The sequence below is a fragment of the Lampetra fluviatilis genome, chromosome 21 (genome assembly GCF_964198595.1).
Source record: "Lampetra fluviatilis chromosome 21, kcLamFluv1.1, whole genome shotgun sequence".
Taxonomy (NCBI): Eukaryota; Metazoa; Chordata; class Hyperoartia; order Petromyzontiformes; family Petromyzontidae; genus Lampetra; species Lampetra fluviatilis.
In genome coordinates this window covers 671478-695910 of record NC_136295.1, presented here as the reverse complement: position 1 = coordinate 695910, position 24433 = coordinate 671478, and the positions used below count along the sequence as shown (strand labels likewise).

Below are 24433 nucleotides of genomic sequence, written 5' to 3'. Positions count from 1 at the left end.
ATAAGTGTCCATCATCAGGTAGGAAAGCATGATCTGCTGCTGAGGCAGACTGTTTTAAAAGGTTTGAAATAGGTGTAGCCCAAGGGTCATAAAGAATTGGGCAGGGCTAGTGATGTTAATGTGAGAAATTAGCATGTGAATGTAAGAACGGAGAACGGCCTCCTCGACAAGGGCACGGAAGTGGCTATGTTAATGTGAGAAATTAGCATGTTAATGTAAGAACGAAGAGTGGTGCAATCCAAAGGCATGAGAGTGAATCCAAAGGACATGTGAGCATGAGAGTGCAATCCAAAGGACATGTGAGCATGAGAGATCTAAGAAAGAGGCATAGAGAGAGACACAGAGAGCCAGAAATAACAGCTGACATAGGCAGGTAAGATGGAAACATCAGTCAGTTAAGACTTTACCTGGCTAATAACGTCCTTCCAATGATTGCTCAATTTGTACCCATCTTCTCGGTTGAATTTGTGTCAGTGTTTATATATCTGCATGGCTTCATGAACAAATCTCTGAAGGTAGCCAGTCGGTTTGCAGAGTACCTCCGTCTTGGGAAAAATCAATGTCGTGTGAGCCCACAGCGTTGAAACAATGATCAGCAACGGCAGAGGTATTAATCCTACAATGTTTCAGATCTGCCTTGTGTTCACGAACGCGGTCCGAGATGTGTCGTTTCGTTTCCCCAATGTATTTGATTCCGCAACCACAACTCAGTTTGTACACACCAGGGTATTGCATGTCAGGAATCACATCCTTTACAGATGGGATTAAATCACGGATTTTGTGTACTGTGTTGAAACGAACCTGGATCTTGTATTTCTTTAAAATTTTGGAAATATTTTGGTAACCCCTGCTATGTATGGGTAAAGTGATGGTTTTGGTTGGATCCTCAGAAGGTTGTCTCCCCATGGCTGGGGAGACAGCTTTGTGGATTGTACAGTCCGAGTATCCGTTCATCCTGAGGGCTTACTGTACACGCTCCAACTCACTGGCTAGGTGGTGCTGGTTGGAGATGCAACGGACCCTATGGTGTAGTGTTTTGATGAGGGAATTCTGGGCTGGATGGGGGTGGGAGTCAGGATTTAGATAGGCATCCGTGTGCGTGTCATCCCTGTAGACCGAATGTCCCAAGGAGCCATCAGGTCTCTTCTCAATCAAAACATCCAGGAATGGTAGCTGGCCATCCTTTTCCACTTCCATGGTGAGTTTGATAGACGGGTGTATGGAATTGATGTAGTTGAGAAATTGGTTCAGTGCTGGCATGCACGTTCATCATCTGTGGCCAGATGATGAACGTGTCATCTACGTAGCTCTTCCACAAGGAAGGACGTATGGTGGATGTCTGGATGGCATCTGTCTCAAATTTCTCCATTAAAACATTCGCTACCACTGGCGATAAGGGAGAACCCATTGGGGTAACCCTAATTTTGTTTGTAGAAAGTACCATTCCAGGTGAAATATGTATTGGTAAGGCAGTGCCTTACCTCTTCTTAGATCTCTCATGCTCACATGTCCTTTGGATTGCACTCTCATGCCTTTGGATTGCACCACTCTTCGTTCTTACATTAACATGCTAATCTCTCACATTAACATGCTAATCTCTCACATTAACATAGCCACTTCTGAGCCCTCGTCGAGGATGTCGCTCTCCATTTTCACATTTACATCACTAACTCCGCCCACTTCTTTATGACCCTTGGGCTACGCCCATTTCAAACCTTTTAATACAGTATGCCCTGGCAGCAGATCATGCTTTCCCACCGATGACGGATGCTTGTGTTGCGCCCGAAACGTCGTGATTTATATTATTTTATACCTACGTGACCTTAACTTGATCGCTAAATTCAACCTCCTGTCCAAAAAAGAAGCCAGAACCACACGTTAAAAAATTAGATGTTAACAAGATTGTCATCAATCATCGTAACATCCCAATTTCCGACTGCCTAAAATCGGTACTAGCTGAAGGGTTGAATTTCACAGTCACCCCTAAACACATCCCAGTGGATGTTATAATTGCCCAAGTCGACATAGCCCGCAAAGGCTTGGGACACATCCCGGCAGACTTTGCTAGATCTAAAATCGCTATCCTCAAAAACGCTAAGAAACCCATTAGCAACATCAGCAAGGACGAGCGTTTTGAAATCTCTAAATTAAAAAAACAGACGTGACATTGTCATCCTCTCAGCCGACAAGGGCAATGCACTCATCATGAACAAAACCACTTACAACAACAACAACATTCATTACCTTTCGATTTAAAGCTTTCGTGACTGCAGGGATTCATCTTCTTGGTTCTTTCGGTAAAGTCACGTAAAAGGGAAGTAATAAAATAATAATAAAAAATAAAACATAATAAAATAATTCTCACGACGTTTCGGCCACAACGCAAGCAGCCGTCCTCAGGTGAAGAATGAAACACCACCAAGCTTGGAGCGTATATTTAAGCTGGGTTGGAGAGGGGGAGGTGGGAAGAAGAGCGCCTTGACAAAATCATTTGCATATCAAGAGGAATTTAGCATATGGAAAATGCGTAAGAGGTGGGCGGGGGGGTTTCAAATTAATATTATGCCCGTGCATTATGCAGGATTAGCAGCATCAAAGGGAGGGGGAAGGGGGGTAGCATTAACAAAGGAAAGGAATGTTAATAGTATGTAGCTGCAGTTACTAAACAACCACGTAAAAAACTAAAGTATAAACTACATAAACAACTAAAGTATAAACTACATAACATCATCAGTATACTTACTATACTCTACAATACTTACTATACTCTACTCGGACCGCATCCGTGAACATAAAGCAGACCTGAAACACGGTAGGACAAACACCTCAGCCGTGGCAGATCACTGTTATATCTCAGTGGGCTCACATGACATTGACTTCTCCAAGACAAAGGTTCTCTGCAAGCCATCTGGCTATCATGAGAGATTCGTTCATGAGGCGATCCACATATACAAACACAGAGACAATTTCAACCGAGAAGATGGATTCTGGCTTAGCAATCATTGGAAGGACGTAATAAACCATTTCGGATATTAACTGATTGTGTTCACGTTTACGGTGACTTTCAGACCGCGTTCCACTCACTGGCATTGTATTCTCCGCAGGGAATGGATTCTTTGCTCTGCTGCAAGTTTCCCACCACGACTCACCCATTGACACGACAGTCAATGGTACAGTGTATAATAACAAAATAGTATAACATTTATATGCTTAATACAATGTACAAAGTAATATATAGTATCGTAATTGTATAGTAAACATATAGCAGTGTGATACACATTATGGTGGGTAGAATAATACATAGTGTTATATTAAAATGTATAAGGTATAGGGTGGTTTATAGCAATACAGTATATAATTTAATGTTGGGTTTGTCTATGGCAGTATATAGTACGGTGTAGACTCGTGTGATGTAAGAGAATAAAGTTTAGATGGAAGCATATTATATAATTTTTACGACGTAGAATTGTAATGTATTACTTACTGTTAGTAACTCAGCTTATTTTAGAGTATAGTAAGTATACTGATGATGCTATGTAGTTTATACTTTAGTTGTTTATGTAGTTTATACTTCAGTTTTTTACGTGGTTGTTTAGTAACTGCAGCTACATACTATTAACATTCTTTTCCTTTGTTAATGCTACCCCCCTTCCCCCTCCCTTTGATGCTGCTAATCCTGCATAATACACGGGCATAATATTAATTTGAAACCCCCCCGCCCACCTCCTACGCATTTTCCATATGCTAAATTCCTCTTGATATGCAAATTATTTTGTCAAGGAGCTCTTCTTCCCACCTCCCCCCCTCCAACCCAGCTTAAATATACGCTACAAGCTTGGTGGTGTTTCATTCTTCACCTGAGGACGGCTGCTTGCGTGGTGGCCGAAACGTCGTGAGAATTATTTTATTATGTTTTATTTTTTTTTATTATTTTATTACTTCCCTTCTACGTGACTTTACCGAAAGAACCAAGAAGATTCATTACCTTCTTAACGATGGCAGCTATTTTTGATTTAATGCTTTCGTGACTGCAGGGATTCATCTTCTTGGTTCTTTAGGTAAAGTCACGTAGAAGGGAAATAATACAAATAAAACATAATAAAATAATTCTCACGACGTTTCGGCCACAACGCAAGCAGCCGTCCTCAGGTGAAGAACAGGTCTGTCGGAAAGACAGCGTCTGAATGAACACCACCAGGCTTGGCAGCGTATATTTAAGCTGGGTTGGAGGGGACGCTCTTCCCCCTCCAACCCAGCTTAAATATACGCTGCTTGCATTGTGGCCGAAACGTCGTGAGAATTATTTTATAATGTTTTATTTGTATTATTTTATTATTTCCCTTCTACGTGACTTTACCGAAAGAACTAAGAAGATGGCAGCTATACCAAAATCAACAGAGATACCACCAACCGCCTAGCCACAAAAAAAACAAAATACCATCACTAAATCGACTTCTCTAATCGATCAAACCAAGCAGAGCTCCCTAAAACCTTCAGCTGCGAGACCACCCATATTTTATGGCCTTCCAAAAATCCACAAAGTAGGTACCCCGCTCCATCCTATCGTCTCCACCATTAACTCATCCACCTACAAACTGGCCCGATTTCTAAGACCCTGCTTCCATTCACGGGCAAGTCCACCTCAGCTGTACTTAACTCAGCTCACTTGGTTTCTCTAATCAAGGACATCTCCAGATGATTTGCTTGTCAGTTTCGATGTAGTCTCTCTGTTCACCAATGTACCTGTACCTGACACCATTGCAATAATTGAAGACTTGGTTAAACAAGGACTGATCCAAATGTACCAACTTTGGTAAGGCATTGCCTTACCAACACATACTTCACCTGGAATGGTACTTTCTACAAACAAAATTAGGGTACCCCAATGGGTTCTCCCATATTGCCAGTGGTAGCGAATGTTTTCATGGAGAAATTTGAGACAGATGCCATCCAGCCATGGGGAGACAACCTTCTGAGGATCCAACAAAAACCATCACTTTGCCATACATAGCAGAGGTTACCAAAAATATTTCCAAAATCTTAAACACAAGATCCAGATTCGTTTCAAAACAGTACACAAAATCTGTGACTTAATCCCATCTGTAAAGGATGTGATTCCTGACATGCAATACCCTGGTGTCTACAAACTGAGTTGTGGTTGCGACAGCAGTTACATTATGGAAATGAAACGACATGTCTCGGACCGCGTTCGTGAACATAAGGCATATCTGAAACACGGTAGGACCAATACCTCTGGCGTTGCTGATCATTGTTTCAATGCTGTGGGCTCACACGAAATAGATGTTTCCAAGACGGAGGTACTCTGCAAACCTATTGGCTACCTTCAGAGATTTGTTCATGAAGCCATCCAGATATATAAACACAGACACAACTTCAATCAAGAAGATGGGTACAAACTGAGCAATCATTGTAAGGACGTTATTAACCAGGTAAAGTCAGATGTTATTTACGACTCTGTCTCTTTCTATGCCTCTCTCTTAGATCTCTCATGCTCACATGTCCTTTGCATTGCACTCTCATGCTCACATGTCCTTTGGATTGCACTCTCATGTCCTTTGGATTGCACCACTCTTCGTTCTTACATTAGCATGCTAATCTTTAACATTAACATAGCCACTTCTGTGCCCTCGTCGAGGAGGCCGCTCTTCGTTCTCACATTAACATCACTAGCCCCGCCCACTTATTTATGACCCTTGGGCTACACCCATTTCAAATCTTTTAAAACAGTCTGCCTCAGCATTGGATCATGCTTTCCCACCTAATGAAGGACGCTTGTGTTGCGCCCGAAACGTCGTGATTTACTTGATTTTATACCTACGTGACTTTACCGAAAGAACCAGAGTATGGATTCCTGCAGTCACGAAAGCTTCAAATCAGTTTAGATGTATATATTTCCTGACGTACCGTTGTTGATTATTATTATTTATGTATTATCAATAATTTAACATGTATGCAAATTGTGACCGTTATTGCCAAGAGTTAAACATGTGTAGTGATTGACTCGGAGACACTAGGAGTAGGAAGCACTATTTATGAACAGCCTTCAAAGTCCACAATAAACTCCAGCTCCCAGTCAGGATAGCTGGCAGACTACCTGACTGACGACGCCAAGAAGGTGAAGAAGTCGATGGCGACGAAGACTCCAGCAGCACGACGGGATCCCACTCCACACAACAGCCCGAAGCCCTCCCAGCGTGGCCTCCCTCCGCCCCAGCCACGCCCCCTTTCCAGAACCGACTCGCATGTTTCTGGGCTTCTCTCCCGTGCCCCCTCTGTAACCTTTCCCTAACATCCCTCTCTCTGGCTTGTCACAACCACCACCACGACCGGCATTCTGGCGCTAATATGTGCCACTCGCGAACATCACTTGCCCCAACATTCTGTTAATGGCTACACGGGGGTGATCTTTGTTTGTGTGGGGAACGGTGGTGCAGCGGTTAGTGCATTGTGCTATGAACCTGGCCACCCGGGTAGATTTTCGCTCACGGCCAACACCAGTGGCGATTGTCTGAACCGCCACTGGAGAGACAAAGGCGGTCGGGCGTGGTGCTGGCCACCCACCCAATCGTGTGCCGTGCCAGCCTTCATAGGTGCTCACAAACAGAACTTGCCCCAACAGTTTGTTAAGGCTATACCGGGGACCTTGTGGCCGACTGGGCACCTAAGCATCGCACATACTGCGAACTCCCTAATTGTACCCCTGTGGTAAACCCTTTATCCCCCAAGGGTTATGTTCTTGAAAACGCTCACGAATTCGTGAATGTAGAAACCTTGTTAAACGGTAAAAATGGGGTTACGTTCCTGGTACAAGTTAACATAGGGGGGAAATTGTAAATGTTTAATAATAACTACAATAAATATATTATACATAAGGAACAACGTATTTTTATTGTTGGTTATGATGATGATTTGACGACGATGGAGGTGGTGGTAATGGTTGTGCATTCAGGTGGATTGCTCCTCGAGAGATGGAATAAGAGAGGAAAGTGCAGATGCACTTTTATCTCTCATTGGACGCTTGGGAGTCACGATTAAGGATAGAGGACCTTCAGGATGCCGAGTGTGATCTGGAAATGAATTCCAGACTGAATCGGGAGGTAGCCAAACGATTGGAATATTGGGGCGATACCATCTCAAGTGCGGAATGTGACCATGAGACATTTCGGGAGACAGCAGAGGGGGGAGAGAAAGAGAGTTGTATCATCGAGCCTTTTGAAGTGAGTTCCAGCATCTTGTGGCCTTCTACAACGGCATTATTCCTCCTCCGCAGAAGTGGTCGTTGAGCAGCTGCACTGTGTGCCGAGCCATGCACGCAGCATGGCGCCCCTGGGCTGAGTGGCCACGCCGCACAAGTTCCACTGCTTGAGCCTAGACGTCTAAAGTTCGACATTGGACTTGGTGAGACCAAGATCTCTGATCAAGTCGTTTTAGGTATTTTTGGTTAGGGTAGTATGGGTTTCTCTCCTCAGCTCCACCTCTGAAATTGTCATCTGGATCTACGTCTTCCTCGCTCTCTGACTTGCTTCCCTCTTCTAAAGATGGCTGCTCACTCTCCGGAGGAGTGGCTATGGGGAGCTCATGGCAGTGTGGCAATGGGGCGATGGATGAAGGAAGGTCCGGATACGTCATATCAGGTGCATTCTTGCCAGTCCGACGTTTGGAAGGGTCCATCATGCAGAAGTAGCAGTTGCTTGAGTGGTCAGTGGATTCCCGCCAAATTATTGGGATAGCGAACTTAATGGCTCTCTTTTCACCTCTATACCATCCTACAAAAATATTTATTTCACTCATGACTAATGTGTAAGAGATTTTCGCAACATTTTTCATATATGATATATTTTTTCAATAACATTGAAAATTGTAAAACATTTAAAAATAAAAAAGACATAGCAAAATGTGTCTGCCGGATGCTTGCAGCCTCTTGATGCCATCTCAGAAAAATGTAGATATGTATACACTTCGGCAGCTGGAACTAAACTGAACTGGTGGGCTTAAGGCCCCTGTATTTATACTAATATTTATATTACTGGAAAGTTCTAGAATGTTCTAGAAGTTACTCCAAGTTTATTCAGCACTGAATCTATCTGGAATGTTCTGCAAAATAGGTACATTTAGAAATATCACTGTCCTGGCCACAAAAGCAAAGTTTATGGGGAATAATAGTCATTTTCTGTACTTTTGAGGCACAAGCAATTCGAAAATAAGACTTACTACCCAGGAACAAAAACTAATTGTTACACAGTGTAATCTACCAGCTATAATACACCCCTTATATGTCTTGCATCATTTATAGTCAGTCGTAAAAACTTTCAAAACTCAGATTTTGTACAATTGCATTTATTTTGTAAGAGAATGTAAAAATCACATCATACTCTTAGTTTAACTGTAGCTAAAATACCCAACAGCCATTAAACTGCTATAACTCACAACAATCAGACCAGTCCCATAGACATCATGCAGCAACATAAAAACGCAGCCAACCTTATCGCTAACAAAAGCGATACAATGATAAACTATACGTAACGTAAAACAATACGTAAAATATTGCATATATCTCCATTTAGCCTCGTATAATGTCATACTTAATTAAAAAAAAAACACATTTGTTTAAAGGCTTATTTCACAAGTGGAAAGCATAGCAAATATCTCATTCTGTGTGCATCAGTATCCCATAATATGGAAAATTCAACTTAAAATTATTAATGCTTAAGAAGCTCAGTTTCATGAAATATAGAATGCTTCCACCTGGTTACCGTTTGATTGTGAGGTCATGGGGATACATTGGTTGTCCACGACTCTCATGCTTTGTGTCTCATTTTCCATGACAATTCCAGGGGCTGCACTGGAGAACAAAAACATTGGGACACAAGTGTTGATTGTAGACAAATGGCTTCAGAGATGTTACTGGAATTACAATACGTCTATATCAACTTCTGAGAGGACTACTGTGGAGATGGAGGTGGATGTGCATAGCTCATGTGCAGGAGTGAGATGGATTGGTCGCATTGCAAGGACCATGACGAATGGCAACGGAGATGCCTTCATCCATCAGTGGATAGATAATGGCAGAGAACATCAATGTTTATAAACAATGTGGTTATGGAGGCTCATATGCAGATACCAAATTACTTTTCATAGTTAACCAGTCTGATACCCATAAGACACCTCAACACCATAACACAGGGCTGCCCCTTTCTTTGGTTCCAATACATTAACATTAGCTGCCCTGCCCATCTCTAAACCTTTATAAACAGCCTGCCTCAGCAGCTTTCCCCCTCTTTTTTTCTCCTGATGACAATTGCTTGTGTTGCGATCGAAACGTCGTGATAATTTTTATTCACTTTATTTACATTTTTATTCGTATTATCTTATTATTTTTTTCTACCTACGTGACTTTACTGTAATAACCATAGAAAATGAATTCCTGCATTCACGGAAGTTTGAAGTCAAAATTTAAATGGAGATCATTCTCGGTCACATGCATGCTCGTGCACTGTGCAGACATTGTTATCCATATGCATTAACCTTCTCATAGAAAATAAGGATAGTTAAATGTAGGTGTAAAACACTCAAACCCACATTTGGCATATTTCAGCGACTACAGGCCTTAATTCCCCATCTTGGAAAACGGTGATGAAAACGGAAAGGTGCAGTCAAAATGAGGCGTGAACTACACTCCGTTACCATAGCTCTTGTGGCGCATGCTGACATCTCCATAAAACGATTACCTAACTGCTACTGAGCTTTTGTTGTCCAATGCAACCACGTAGCCAGCGCTGCTGCCCTCTCCCAGCTGAATGAGGCTAACGGTCATCGTAATAAGCCCTTGGAATTACCCCAGCCACCAAAATACATGACCTAAAATGTAGTGGTTGTGAATACTCACATTACTTCCAATATTTCTAATAAGATTATGAATGACAAAAACAGTATTAGCATTTCAGCATTATGAATATCTGCAACAGTAACAATAAGTAGGTTTTACTTGAACGTCCTTCATTTAAACTCTTGACCAATTGTTTAGTATTGTATGAAACCTGACTCTACACAACAGTAACATCTATATAAAGGACAGTAACCTACTTTCTGTACAGTCAACCCTTGCGATGTGCGAGTTCTGGATTCGCGAGTTTTGCATATTCACGAGTTACTAAATGTATACTAATTCCCTATTCGCTACCCGCCGGACTCCAGTGTTCGCGAGTGTACGGAGTGCTGACAGACCACCCACGTCGGTGTGGGTGGTCTGCAAGCACGCAGAATGTTACTATAGTACAGTACTGTACATGTTACGCTAGAAACTGTCTGCGAAGATTAAGCACAACTCCTCTGCTGCCTGCTGAGTTCTCAGTGTCACAGTAATCCTGCTCTTGTACATTTTTACTTTATATATACTTAGTCGACTCGTTTATATATTTTGTTATGAGTCGACTGTGAAGTCCATTAAAAAGAACGTGATTGCAATCAGGGAAAGTGTTTGCGGTTATCGCTCCCCAGTGCTAAAATGATAACTGTGTGGGCGTTGTTATCAAACACTTGGATCTCCCGAGGAGTTATCCTCCTGAATTCCTCACCATCACCACCACCTCCATCATCGTCAAATCATCATAAAAAGTTATTAAAGTGTTCTTTATAATGTATTTATTGTAGCCATTGTTATTAAACATTTACCATGTCCACTCGTACCAGGAACGTAACCCAATTTTTCCCAAATGAGCAAGGTTTATGCATGCGCGGATTCTGCAGCGTTTTCAAGAACCTTACCCTCACAGATAGAGTTTACTCTACTAACCTAGGAAGCACAACACATTAACTCAATGAGATCAACCAACCCTACCTTCCAGTCCCTGGTGCACTAAATAACACCACCACACCCACAAGACAGGGTGTCAGTGGGTGATTTTATAACGTTTTAATAGTGTCAGCATCACAACAGCAGCTAAGGGTATGACTAAACAGTTTACCAGTTCCAGGTTCCCCTAAATAATGACCCGTCAGTTTCCTCCAAGAAATGGATGAGAATGTTATCGAGGCAGCATTCCGTTGATACATCACATAGGTCCACACATTCTGCTGGATAAACATAACTGCATTACCGACCCATTGCTGGCTCCGTGACCCTTGCTCAGCTTTGGCGTGCCCTTTTAACTTGACCTTGCAGGTAATTACTATTGACAAGGAAGCGGTGATGCTTCGGACATTTTCCAGTATAACATGGAAAAAACAGCCAACAGAGGGCAAAATTAACAAAGATGTATGGTGAACTTTATGATGGGAATCAGGGTCTACATTTCTTGAAAGCAACCTGCACATTGATTACATTAATATCTCAACAGCTTTTTATCACGTTGTCACGCTGTTACAAGAATCCCCCGCTATATTTTGACGAAATTTGCGTTGTTTCGCCGATACGTGGCTGCTTAGGGAACACATTTCCTTACAAGTGTAATGTTTCGCATGAAAGATTGTGCAATGATGAGGAGCTGTCAAATGATCTGGTACAGCTGGAACGAGCTGAGGAAGAGGCCAATGAAACGATACCACCATGAACATTGACCAGTGCCATTTACTGCTACACGAAGCTGTACCAGCAGCAGCAGAAGATAAATGATATCCAGCTGTCTTTGGACAGACTTGTTCACCGTTCTGCAATCGAGCCAGATGGTCCGGAGAAGAGCCCAGAGGAGAGGCAGCTTCATTTCTGGTGGACATTCCCGTGGCTCCAGCTTCATCATCAGATGAATAGGCCGGTGAACCTGCCCCTTCATCTGCAAAACTCTACCACTGCTGCCCATCGATCAGCAAGCTTCTTAACCATATCTTGCAAGTTTTACCTAGTTATTTGTATTATTTATTAGTTAATATGTATATTAACCTATAATCATATGCATTTGTGTGCACTTCACGACATTTAGTCACGTATTTCTCTCCCAAAATTGTCAGCTAGGAACACAACCCGCCATTTAAAAATTACGTCGATGGGAAATGAGTCCGCTTTAAGTAATTTCGAGTTGAGTAGCATTTCCCAGGAACGCAACCCTTATATATAGCGGGGGGATTCCTGTATTCATCAAAACTAGTTGTGATGTCTGATAAGTTCCAGTCTTTATGTGCCATGAGGGCAGAGTTGAAGGCTTGCTGACAGCTCGGTTTGAAAAAACATGCGATTGTTGGGAATTCCCAAACACATCCTTCACAAGCCCTCTCTTTAGACATATGCCCCGACATCACTAGTATAAGCCATGAACATTTAAACTCGGTCCCAAGATCTCCTGCATCCAATTTTCCCATTTTTGATGGAACCCAATGGTGTTTCTCTTTTTTACATATGGTGGGATGCAAGACAAACATTATCTCTTATTCAGTACCACCCCATGGACTTTTTTCAAAAACTTTAAAGCATCACATTAGAAAGTCAAAAAGGATAAAAAATAACAAAGCACAGATTCTCTCACAAGCACACAGCAAGATTTGCATGGGGGTGACAGGCTTAGGATCCGGTGCCATTATCAAGTCAATGTCTTGACGCCCTCTAAAAGCCAAACAGGTATAGTGATACGTGTCAAAAGTTTTGAGATAGTAATGAGTCACTGCTGTAGTACATCCACTGCTCTGCCCTCTTAAAAGCCGCACACCACTGTTGCGGTCGTGGTGAAGTTGGGAGAACCATCATTGATGGTGCAGAGCTATCAGAGGCCAACACGTCCTACCTTGTGAGATATCGAAAAACAGGAAATCATTAGATTGGCCAGCACACACACGATCAGAACCTTGGGCACCCAGGTCTTTTCCATTATTTGTACAAGAGGACGTCACGTGTTCATCTCTGCAATGTTAAAGTGCAAGGTCAACTAAGTTGGTTACATTTGTGAGTTGTATATAAATTGTGGTTGCCATAGTGAAGGGCACCTGCCGCAGGCTTCAGTTTGGTTTCACACAGTGTGAGCTGCTGTGCACATATGGGCCTAACAAATTCTAACTGTTATACTCAACGAGATCTTACTCTCCAATTTCATCAATGGGATATATGCGCAATGAGTCGTGTTTCACTTTATATTTCATTGAAGACAACTGGCAGGTATGGAGTGGCAGTCTGTGGTGGAGTGCAATGGGGTTGCGAATCTGTGAAAGACTGGTATGCCCGTTATGTAAGGAACACTTACAATAAGCCACCAAAAATCATAGCAGATTAGTACCAAATACCTTAAATATGGATTAATGCATCTGACAATTCCTGTGGGAGTATCGTTTTAAAATCCTGTACTCATGACTCCCCCAGTTACATTGAGGTGCTCAGTGACACGTGTGCATACCAAGTGCACCTTGCACTCGATCCCCTAAAGCACAAGGCTTTATTATCCACCTGAACCAATCCCGAGTTCAAGTATCCCATCTCACGTCACAGTTGCTATTGCAACACAATTTAATTAATACATTGGTGCCTCAACTATTTATACATTCTAGCACTAAAATTAATTACGGTGCCCAATGACAACAGCGTCGAAACTAATTTCCCCCATTCTTCAATACAGCTCAGTAGCGATCATTTAAGTCAGAGAGAGGTGATTGCCGACCACCGATATAAACTAGGGCATCAGAACTCCATTCTGAACCTTGACACACTCTTTCAGCCTCTAAAATATTCCACTAAAAAAGAGTGCACTCGTACTAACACCCGAGACCACTATCTAAACATGAAAAAGATGCCAGAATATCACGCGTATAAAATGTTAACGCTACTGAAGAGCCAGTGACATTACCAATGCCCTGGATGTTTATGAACAGCTGGACCAACAACAATCATTACATCAACACAATTGATCACTTCACTGCAATTTGATGTTTGGGAGCAAAATGTGTCTGAGCCTATTGTACAGACACCAGTCAGTGATGTAAATATTTTAAGACTTCAGTATCAATTCCACAAAAAAAATCGAAGCTTGTGTCAAGTCTAATAATGTCAACTTAACACGTAGGCTTTCGCAACCAATATTATCCATAAGAGGTTTTTGCGTTAGATCGTGTTGTTAAACCCGCCACCACCCAACTCAGCCAATACCTACTATTATCACCCAGGAATGTCTGTCCTTAATGCTCGTGACGTCACTCCACATCGACCAGCCCCCCTCGTTAATATTCATGAGCAGTTGACGTCCTCCAAATGGACACCCCCCCCAATCATAATAATTAGCGGCTGACGTCACTCCACATGGGGGGCCAAGGCGCCTGCCCCCCCCACTCCTCGGCGTCAACTCACAACCCTCACTACAAAGGCAGAACCCTCACGTCACGCGATCTCCGTAACGCTATTGAGACATCAAAGTAAAAAGGACATCATGATGAACAAGAGATTATAACCTTAAAATGAAATAGGTCTGTGTCACCGCACCCTTACAAATTGCACACGCGTTAATGCAATGAATAGCACCTCGCGGTCTGCTTATCACTAGCAAGTATCAGATTTACTGCAATACACCCGTCCTTAAGACGGGCAAAAGGCTAGTTTGTACAGTTTGTCACACCGGTGTGTTGGAGAGTAAACCCACAATATTTACAATTCAAGTACAAAGTTTTGCCGGTAATTACAACCAGCCTCATCAAGCGACAGCCAGAATTGTGGCTCGACTCTCCAACACATCGGTGTGCTGAACTAGTAACTAATTTGCACGTTTTGTTTACGAGACAAACCTTACTAATGGCCTGTGTCTGGTGGTGGTGGCTGGTTTAACGACACATTAATATTTACGCGATCTAACCCAAAATAACCTCTATTATGGAAGTCTAATGATCCTTGTACAATGCCGGATTCTGCAATTTGAGGGAGACTTTCACCGATACAAGTTTCCACTCAACCAATAACAACTCTACACGGTGCCTCCGTATATACCTTACACACTTTGTGGTGTCACAATGTATTATTTGACATTTTGACAGAGTAAAAAAAAGAATGTGAAATTTTCATGAATTGATGGTTGATAAACATGCCATTAATGCTGCAGTTTCATGTGGGGTGATTTAATGCCTGCATACTTCATTTATCTTGTAGAATTTTTATAAACCTTAAATTTCATGTATATGCCACTGCTGGATGGAAATGTGTTGTGAAGATTCAGTTAAAAGACAATTTCTCTAATGCATGCCATTAAATTGAAACTGAAAATACATTGTAGGCCACTAGTTTTGTCTTCACGTTGCTATTGTGTTATAAAAAAATATATAGAACAGTATTTTGTCTGACATGCATTCTTAAAAACAAGTTTTACTCAATTGAAGTTACAAATAAACAATGAAGGCCATCATTAAGGATATGTAATCACCATAAATACCTGATATAAATGGCATTAATTGTATTTAAATAACTTAGAGTATTTTCAATATTTCAGATGAACACAACGTTGTCTACTATCTAACCGTAAGCAAAACAAAAAACGATGTTAGTTGACATGTAGTATGTGTGTATTTTTTAATAGCGAGCGATTGCCATGCAGACTGGCTGGGTAACTCCTGTCTCGACTCAGCGCTGCGTCACCATGGCACTAGCAAAATTTTGTACAATTTACTACGACAAGAAACGTATTACAATTGGAAAGAGAGAGACATCTTCAATGACCTTTCGTAGAAATCTTAAAAAAAAATACAAAAAATATATTTTTGAAATGATTAAAGTCAGTTTCATATCACCATGAAATTCGTGAAAATCTCTTTCCAACATTTCTATGAAATGAAACCCCCTTGTGGTGTCTGTGCTCACTCTGAGGTACGCCTGGATGAGTATAGAGATTGAATGGCAGCCCAAGGAGATAATACATGTGAAGATAACCACTGTGCAGCAGATGGAACAACGAGGTCAGTTCCTAATGAGCGAGATGGAACCATCGCTTAGCAGAATGGCAGCAGCTTGAGACTGCATTCACCAGATGGAGACACTACAGCTGATGCTTATATCAGAAGAGCTGACAGTGATAAGATAATGATGGTAGATGAGGAGCTAATGGCATTGAGGTGAAATAAATTATATGATGATGACAATTTAATTCCTGCTGCCGACCCCATAACAAATCGCTGCTCATGCTGCCACAAGCCCTGAGGTCTGGCACACTACACGATCAGACTGTGACGAAATCATCCTATTTTAAAATGCATTCGATATCCTGCATTTAGTTTTGTCAACTAAAGTGGTTACGCGCATGGGTAATTGCATGATAATTCTGCTCACCTATAGTCACAATCAGCACCCACGACATTAATGTGGAGCGGTGCGATTTCGCTGGAAGGACATTGGTTTTAGGACTCATCACAGTAACATCATTCCACCATCGTAATGCCCTGCCGATGTGAATGATTCCTGTGGATTAAAAATAGGGACAAAATATTGCAAGCGAGGCATTGCACTTCTAATATGGCTGACACCAGCGTGCCTCCTGATTTTGCCATGAAATTATATGAAGAAATAAAAGAAACAGTGAGAAATTAGATGATAATGCGAGTACAAAGTACTTCCTCATTCCATGTTTAAACAGGTCTGGTTTACACGCGGCACGTTCACAGAACGGTCTCTCACGCAGCCACCGAAATTATTTGCAATTACCACAACACAATAGGGTATCCAGGACATTGCAATCGTTTTACTTGAGTCTAAAAGTTAACGTAATTATAAAAAGTGTTGTTTTTAAATCTGCTGTGTTTGAGTCCAAACAGTGTTTGTTTATCATTTACTTGTATTTGATAAAATCAGTAACAAAAAATCCCAAATGAAGATACCTCTTTGGCTAATATGTACAGCCTTATAATCTTTGGTTTAAAATAAAAATGAGTGAACTACTATCCGTATCATAAGTGAAGACAAGGGATTACAGAGTATTACTCAAAATAGTTAAATTTAGTTGAAGGCTAGTTTAGCTCAACTACATAATCGCAAACCACACGCAAGACATTTAAGACCTTAGGCAGGTTTTACGAGACAGCACGTGGAACGTTGCTGCACTTGAAATGTGCCGTGCCGTGAACGCAGCCTTATGATCAGTATACCGATTTCTGTGCCCTCAACAATAAACGCATCTACCATGTGATCACTGCCTTCGAAGGCCTACTGGATAATGCGTGTTTTACATTTCAATGCACGTTTAAAAAAACGTTTGGATTCAGTGGTTTGGACAATGCCTCGCTGTTTAAGGGGGTATATTGTGAAACAATAACCTTTGGATAGCGCTTATCGAATGCTCCCGAAACATGTTGCCAAAATACAAATCTTGGGCGAGCAATGACTAGTGACAATGTAAATTGTATTTGAGCTTTGTATTTAAATATTCTTTGGGTCTTTCGGTAAAGCCACATAGATAGAAAAATAATACAAAATATCACGACGTTTCGATCGAAACACAAGCAATCGTCATAAAACTTTTTAAAAATAATTTTTATATCTACGTGGCTTTACCGAAAGACCCAAAGAATATGAATTCCTGCAGTCACAAAAGCTTTAAATTAAGATCTGTATTTCAACTTTGCAAATAAATGCTGGGATTAATGTAACAAGAATGAACTGTATTCCTTTTATATAATTTCCCCATTACCCTTCGAATTGTACAGCTGTGCAATTCACTTCATTAAGCTTTGTCATTAAAACCATGCATAGGTGTATGGACACACATAAAACAATTGACATGTGAATTCCCTTAACGCAAGCGATGACAAATAGAACTGGAAGGTCTGTTTGGATGCATGGTTGGTCTCTGGTTACTGCAGCGAACTGACATGAGTGATGACAGAATGAGCAAAGAGAAATTCACGACTTACTTCAGCACCGACGCACTGTACAGGGAGAGGCAAACACTGGGATGATGCGTACATCCGTTGCCTGAGTTACGGCGCGTATGACGTTCATGCAGAGGCCACGAGTCTCCCGCGTCACTTGTGTGCACGTGCGCACCACTCCCCACCGGAGCAAGCATCGCATGCGGCTCAGCCCGAAAAGACACTCGCACTCTGGTCGTGTAAGAAGCTCGGCGCGTAACGACGCTTGCACCCTAGTCGTGCGTGAGGCGGGTGCTGTTGTCCCGTTTGGGGGGCGGTGGCGGCGCCGCTGCTCGGCGCAACGTGGCGTACCTCGAGACACCGGGAGAGACCGACGGGCTGTCGGGCTCCCTCAGGAGCTCCGCCGGTGGCGGTGGCAGGGTCGTGTCATCCGGCCCATGCATGGGCGAGCCCACGTGCTGCTTCAGGGACTTGCGCTTTAAGGTGCGATTGAGATCGGCGATGAAACTGGCCTGTGCCAGACCACCTGGCCGGCCCGGAGAGCTCGATGGCGAGGCGGCCGAGAGGGCGCTGGGACTACCCGGGGCTCCTGGGTTGGATGCATCAAGGGCTTCCGCCACGAGCACTGGTGGAGAGCCCGGGGCATCTGCCTGTCCAGAGAGCCGTGTGCTGTCGCTGCGTTTGGGCAGCGTGGGCGGTGCCACTTTTTTCTGTGAAAAAGCTGCCTTGGTAGAGGAGGGTTTGGGCGGGGACGGAGCTGGTCCCTCGTGGCTGGAGGGGGCGGCTTGTTTGCGGAGAGGACTTTCTTGACCGCAGGCCACTTTGGAGGCCTGAGGCATGTGCACGGGTGGTGGCTTGGGCATTGTTGCTGGGGGCCCTGAGGGCTGCTTTGCATGAAGAGGCAGCTCTGGAGGGGGGGGTAAGCAATCTACGTTAATAAATGGCGGCGGAGGAAAGTCTGCCTCCTCTGGAGGTGGAGGGGGCGGCAGCTCAGGAGACGTCACAGCAGACTTGAGCTTGCTCCCAGGTGGTGGGAAGACGATAGGAATATTCCTTGCTGCAAAGTTCAACTTCCCAGGCTTGGCCTGTGTGGAGGGAGCACTGCTCATTGACGTTTGCTCGGTGTCGGTCACACCCATTCTCTCCCCTGCAGATGCCACGCCCGCTCTTGATTCCTTGACACTAGAATTCCGTTGTGGGGTAGGAGGCGGCCTCTTGCCAGAGCGTGGTGAAGCCCCATGCGAGGGTGAACTGGGCACTCTCTCCCCAGGGATGCTAGTGGGAAGCAGGTGATGTGGGATTTGTTTAGGAGGGGGCAGTGGAGGGGGAAAGGGTAGGAAGCCCTTTTGTGTGTCAGAAGCCAGAGGCGGAGGTGGAAAATCCTCATCTGGTCTTGGCGGGCTAAGTGGAAACGTGGAATGGTTGTTGCTGACTGGAGTGGGGAATCGAGCACTGAGGCCAAGCTGTGAGTGTGCTGCCAGAGGGTAGGCATTAGCAGGTGGAGGAGGTGGGGGTGGAGGAGGTGGGGGTGGAGGAGGTGGGGGTGGAGGAGGTGGGGCCTGGCATGCAGACATCTGCACTGGTGGCTGTGTTTTGCAGGCTTTGACTGCAGGCTGAGTTACCGCGGGAAACGGTGGCAGTTGAGGAGGGATTGGTTGTGTTGACAATGCATGGCCTGGCAGTGCCACAGGAGGTATGTGGGAGGTATTCACAGCCGATGTGGACAGTTTAACAGAGTAGTTAATCACCTGGGCAGGAGCAGCAAGTTTCACTGGTGGCTGAGACAATGTTGGCATAGATGGAGGTGGTGGGGGTAGAGGCATCGCCTGAACTCCTGGCAGCTTAGTGAAGCTCGCTGGCAGTGGAGGGGGAGGTGGTGGTAAAGGTCCTATCGACAGATGTAGAGAGTCGGGGTGGGTGGGTGGGAGAACTGAAGGGATGCTACAGTTTTGAAAAGGAGGTTTCAATCCTGACAGAGGGGGAGGTGGAATGGCATTCGCCTTGCTGTCACCCTCAGCTTTTGCATGCCTCTCCTGTTAAGGAAACAAGGGGATAGGTTAGCATTCAGATACATGTGTCCACGTTACATTCAACGTAAAACCCAATTGTAGTTGAAAATGCCATGAACATTCACAATTGCAGCAACTGATATGTGCCAATCTAATCATATACTAATTATTATGAATATTTATTACACTACAGCTATTCCAAAATCAGTGCTCGCCTAAGGAGTTTTAATTTGAGAGCAAATACTGATTCATTCCTTGTAATATACAAGTACACACATAGGAATGTTAAACGAAAAAGATAATTAAACATTAAAATGCTTGCAATATATTGAGCAAACTACGACAAAGCTTTTTTAACTCACAACTGAGTTTCAGCTCAAGAGACATTGATGAGCAGCAGCAAGCCAAGGGCCTTACACACACACACACAGGACCTACAGCAAAGTCTCACAGAGTTGGATTCGGGTAAGCCAGAAATTTTACCAAAACAATGGAGACCTTTTTAAATATTCCAATTATCTAAGCTGCAATGCAGCGAGATAAGGTGCAACGCCCGATGTATATATTGTGTAGGAAATCTCAGGTGTGCTTATTAAGACCAGGAAGTGTAAAAGCACTATCCCTAATCATTGTTGGAGAGTAAATACAGCTGACATGCTGGAGCCATTCGAGCTGTATATACAGTTATCTATATACAAGCACTAGCCACACATTTGCGAGGAATATAACTAAAGTGAATTCCTCTCTGGCCTGCTCTCAATCACAACATAGACAATAATAATGACATAACAGTAATTTAACTAATTGACATATCACAAAAGAACATCAACAAGAATGATATATCAACATTAACAACAAAAAGATGAATGTTCGCATCAACAGCATCAACAACATCAACAACCCCCCCGAGAGATGATGGGCCAAGATGACCACCCCTCAAACCCGGATGTGAACCTGATGATTGCGAGTCACCTAAGGCACTGTAACTACTTCAACACGTGCCGTTAATGGCTGCGAAATTCCAATGCAGGGCTCAAGAGCAAGCAGCTCACCTTGCTCTGTTCCTCTATCTGAGTGCCACGCCGCCAGGCCTCCGAGAACATGGTGCTCACGATGCTCTGGGAGCGTGTGTGGCTCCCCGACGTCGCGTCCGACATGCCCACTTCCGTGTGGCCCGAATGGGACTCTGCATGAGAAACGGGCGATGAAAACATGGCAGGCCCCCCCAGGGAAATGCGTCCGTGGATTCGTGGTGTCCCCGTGCCAGGACATGTGCCGAGCGTTTCTTCTCTCAAGCTGATGCCTTTTGCTACTCGCTGTGGGGAATATTGAGCAGTGATGATTATCTGGGGTAGAGAGAGCCAAGTTCCTGCCTCGCTGCACTTGATAGAATGCAATGTAAAGCAGTTCAGGGCGATTTGTGATCCGACACTCACCGATTCACTAAAGTCACACGCTCACTGTCAGTCAGTCACCTCCTCATCACTCTTTCATTGCTACTATATTGTTATTGTTATGATGCATACATTGTTATTTTTCCCGTGAATTTGACACATTAATTACAACACCCATTATAAGGACTTGGGTCTGCCAGTTTATTTTTTATTTTTAATCAACACTGTTCAACAACCACAGTTCAGCTCACATCACACCCACCTACCCACTCACGAAACCACCTACTTGCCACACTGCAGGTCACTACGCTTCTCCTTCTGCTTCTTCCTTTACACTGCTCCACTTTGGAATTCCCTCCCATCATCCCTTTTCCCGACTTCTCATGTAAACCTCACTTAATTCAACAAACGTTATAACTCCTGAACTAGTACAGATTTATCTTCTTGGTTCTTTCGGTAAAGTCACGTAGTAGGGAAATAATAAAAGAATAAAAATTTTACGTAATAAAATACAATTCTCACGACGTTTCGGCCACAACACAAGCAGCCGTCCTCAGGTGAAGAACAGGTCTGTACTATATACTGCCATATACAAACCCAACATTAAATTATATATACCACCCCATACCTTAGACTATACATTGTAATATATAATAAATTACAATGTATAGTCTAAGGTATAGGGTGGTATAGTAATGCAGTATATAATTTAATGTTGGATTTGTCTATGGCAGTATATAGTACGGGGTAGATCCGTGTGATGTAAGGAAAAAGTTTAGCTGGAGGCATAGTATATTTTTTGGGACATAGAATTGTAATGTATGACTTACTGTTAGTAGTCTTAGTTCTTTCGGTAAAGTCACGTAGGTAAAATTAATAAAACTAAAACAATAAAAATCACGACGTTTCGGAGGCAACACAAGCTTCCGTCTTCAGGTGAAACCGTCACAGCAAAATATCTGTACCTTATATAGTGGTTAAGGGGGGAGGAGCCAGGAAGGGCAGCGGGGGAGGAGGAGTTGGGAAGTGGTCAATTACTGCTTTTGTTATGCTGCTGGGTGGGTAAATGAATTAGATATGATTAAGCCGCTCTTTGTTATACTGTTTGTGCGCAAGTCACTGTGGGATGAATGGACTGGTGGTCACAAAATTCTAAACAAACATAAGATCCAAGTCCGATTCAGTACAGTACATAAAATCCGTGATCTAATTCCAGTGAAGGATGTCATCCCTGACTGTGAAGGATGTCATCCCTGACTTGCAATACCCTGGAGTCTATAAACTGAGTTGCAGCTGTGGTGACTGTTACATTGGGGAAACGAAACGTCATGTCTCTGATCGTGTCCGCGAGCACAAGTCAGATTTGAAACACGGCAAAATTGAGTCGTCCACCGTTGCCGGTCATTGCTACAACTCGGTGGGCTCTCATGAGATTGTTTTCTTCGAGACTAAGGTGCTCTGCAAGCCTTCTGGCTACCATCAAAGGTTTGTACACGAAGCCATTCAGATATACAAACACAGACATAATTTCAACCGTGATGATGGGTACAAACTTAGTAATCATTGGAAAGATGTTATCAACCATGCAAAAAATATTTAATTACACATTTTTGGACCATCTTATCTGACAGGCACTATTTTACTTCACCGAGTGTTAACATCCCTAACGTTTAACAGTACTCTTTATTGTCAGCCAACACTGGTAAAAACATGGGCATTTCCGCTCCTTTTCTATTATGTACATCCACAGATACTTGCGCAACACGTCCCTGACCACGAGTCCATTCATCCCACAGTGACTTGCGCACAAACAGCATAACAAAGAGCGGCTTAATCGTATCTAATTCATTTACCCACCCAGCAGTATAACAAAAGCAGTAATTGACCACTTCACAACTCCTCCTCCCCCGCTGCCCTTCCTGGCTCCTCCCCCCTTAACCACTATATAAGGTATAGATATTTTGCTGTGACGGTTTCACCTGAAGACGGAAGCTTGTGTTGCCTCCGAAACGTCGTGATTTTTATTGTTTTATTTTTATTAATTTTACCTACGTGACTTTACCGAAAAAACTAAGAGTATGAATCCTTGCAGTCACGAAAGCTTCAAATCTAGAATTACTGTTAGTAGCTCAGCTTATTGGAGAGTATATTTAGTATATTGATATTGATGTAGTTTATATTTTAGTTTTTTACGTGGTGGTTTGCTGCTGCAGCTCCTTACTATTAAAATTCCTTCACTTTATTACTGCTAACCCTACCTCCTCCCTTTGTTGCTGCTAATCCTACATAATGCACGGGCATAATGACTTTGAGACCCACCCACCTCCTACGCATTCCACAAGTAGTGACTAATCCCATATCTGCATTTTCCATAAATATGCTCTATTCATCTGTTGATATGCAAATTCCTTTGTCAAGGTGCCCTTCCTCCCCTAACCCAGCTTAAATATACGCTGCCAAGCTTGGTGGTGTTCATTCAGACGCTGTCTTTCCGACAGACCTGTTCTTCACCTGAGGTCGGCTGCTTGCGTTGTGACCGAAACGTCGTGAGAATTGTATTTTATTATGTTTTACTTTTATTATTTTATTATTTCCCTTCTACGTGACTTTACCGAAAGAACCAAGAAGATGAATCCCTGCAGTCACGAAAGCTTTAATACAGATTTGATTATAGTGATGTTTGTTGTTGGCCGCTTTACATTATGGGTCTTTTGGCCTGTGCTCAGCAAGTGTTTAATCGAATTCACGTATAAGTTGAAAAATAAGTAAAAATCACTGAGTATGTAAGAGAGCCGTTTCCACTGCCAAAACAGAAAGCGTAATGTAAACAAAGGCAGTCAAGGTCTAAACGCTCATAAATGGGCGTTGCTGATTGACTTATGCATGGTTCAGCCCCACTTATGAGTGCTCGGATTGGCTGAAATTGGTGCCCGCGTGCATAACGTAAACATCCTGTTAATTAACATTTTATATAAGTCGAAACCATGGGGAGTCCTATGGGAGGTGAAACGTTAACTGAAAAACCGGGAACCGATGTCACTGTTAACCGAAGGACTACTGTACGACAACCCATTCCTGTGTGTCGTGCCGGCCTTCATAAGTCTTTGCAAACAGCACTTGACCCAACAGTCTGATAAAGCTATACGGGGGGATGTTTTGTCTTTGCCTTTATTTTCGTGTATACAAACATGCAAGGCAGCTTTAAGAACCAGGGGATGGAGAACAAAAATTGCTTCTGAAATCCAGCAGGCCGCAATT

At 43.1% G+C, this 24433-nt stretch overlaps 1 protein-coding gene across 3 annotated transcripts in view; it reads right to left on the bottom strand.

The window, feature by feature from the left end:
- Nucleotides 1–8352: 8352 nt before the first annotated feature.
- The window catches only part of LOC144938118 (uncharacterized), a 101838-nt gene continuing 85757 nt past the window's right edge, over nucleotides 8353–24433 (bottom strand). For 2 of the 3 annotated variants that reach the window (XM_078865820.1, XM_078865821.1), the window contains 2 exons: nucleotides 20834–20967; nucleotides 8353–19805 (listed from right to left, as the gene is read on the bottom strand). In XM_078865820.1, the coding sequence (XP_078721946.1) occupies nucleotides 18045–19805; nucleotides 20834–20967 (1895 nt within the window). In that variant the 3' untranslated portion in view covers nucleotides 8353–18044. The remainder of the gene's footprint in view (nucleotides 19806–20833; nucleotides 20968–24433) is intronic. The other variant, XR_013637815.1, reaches the window with a different exon arrangement.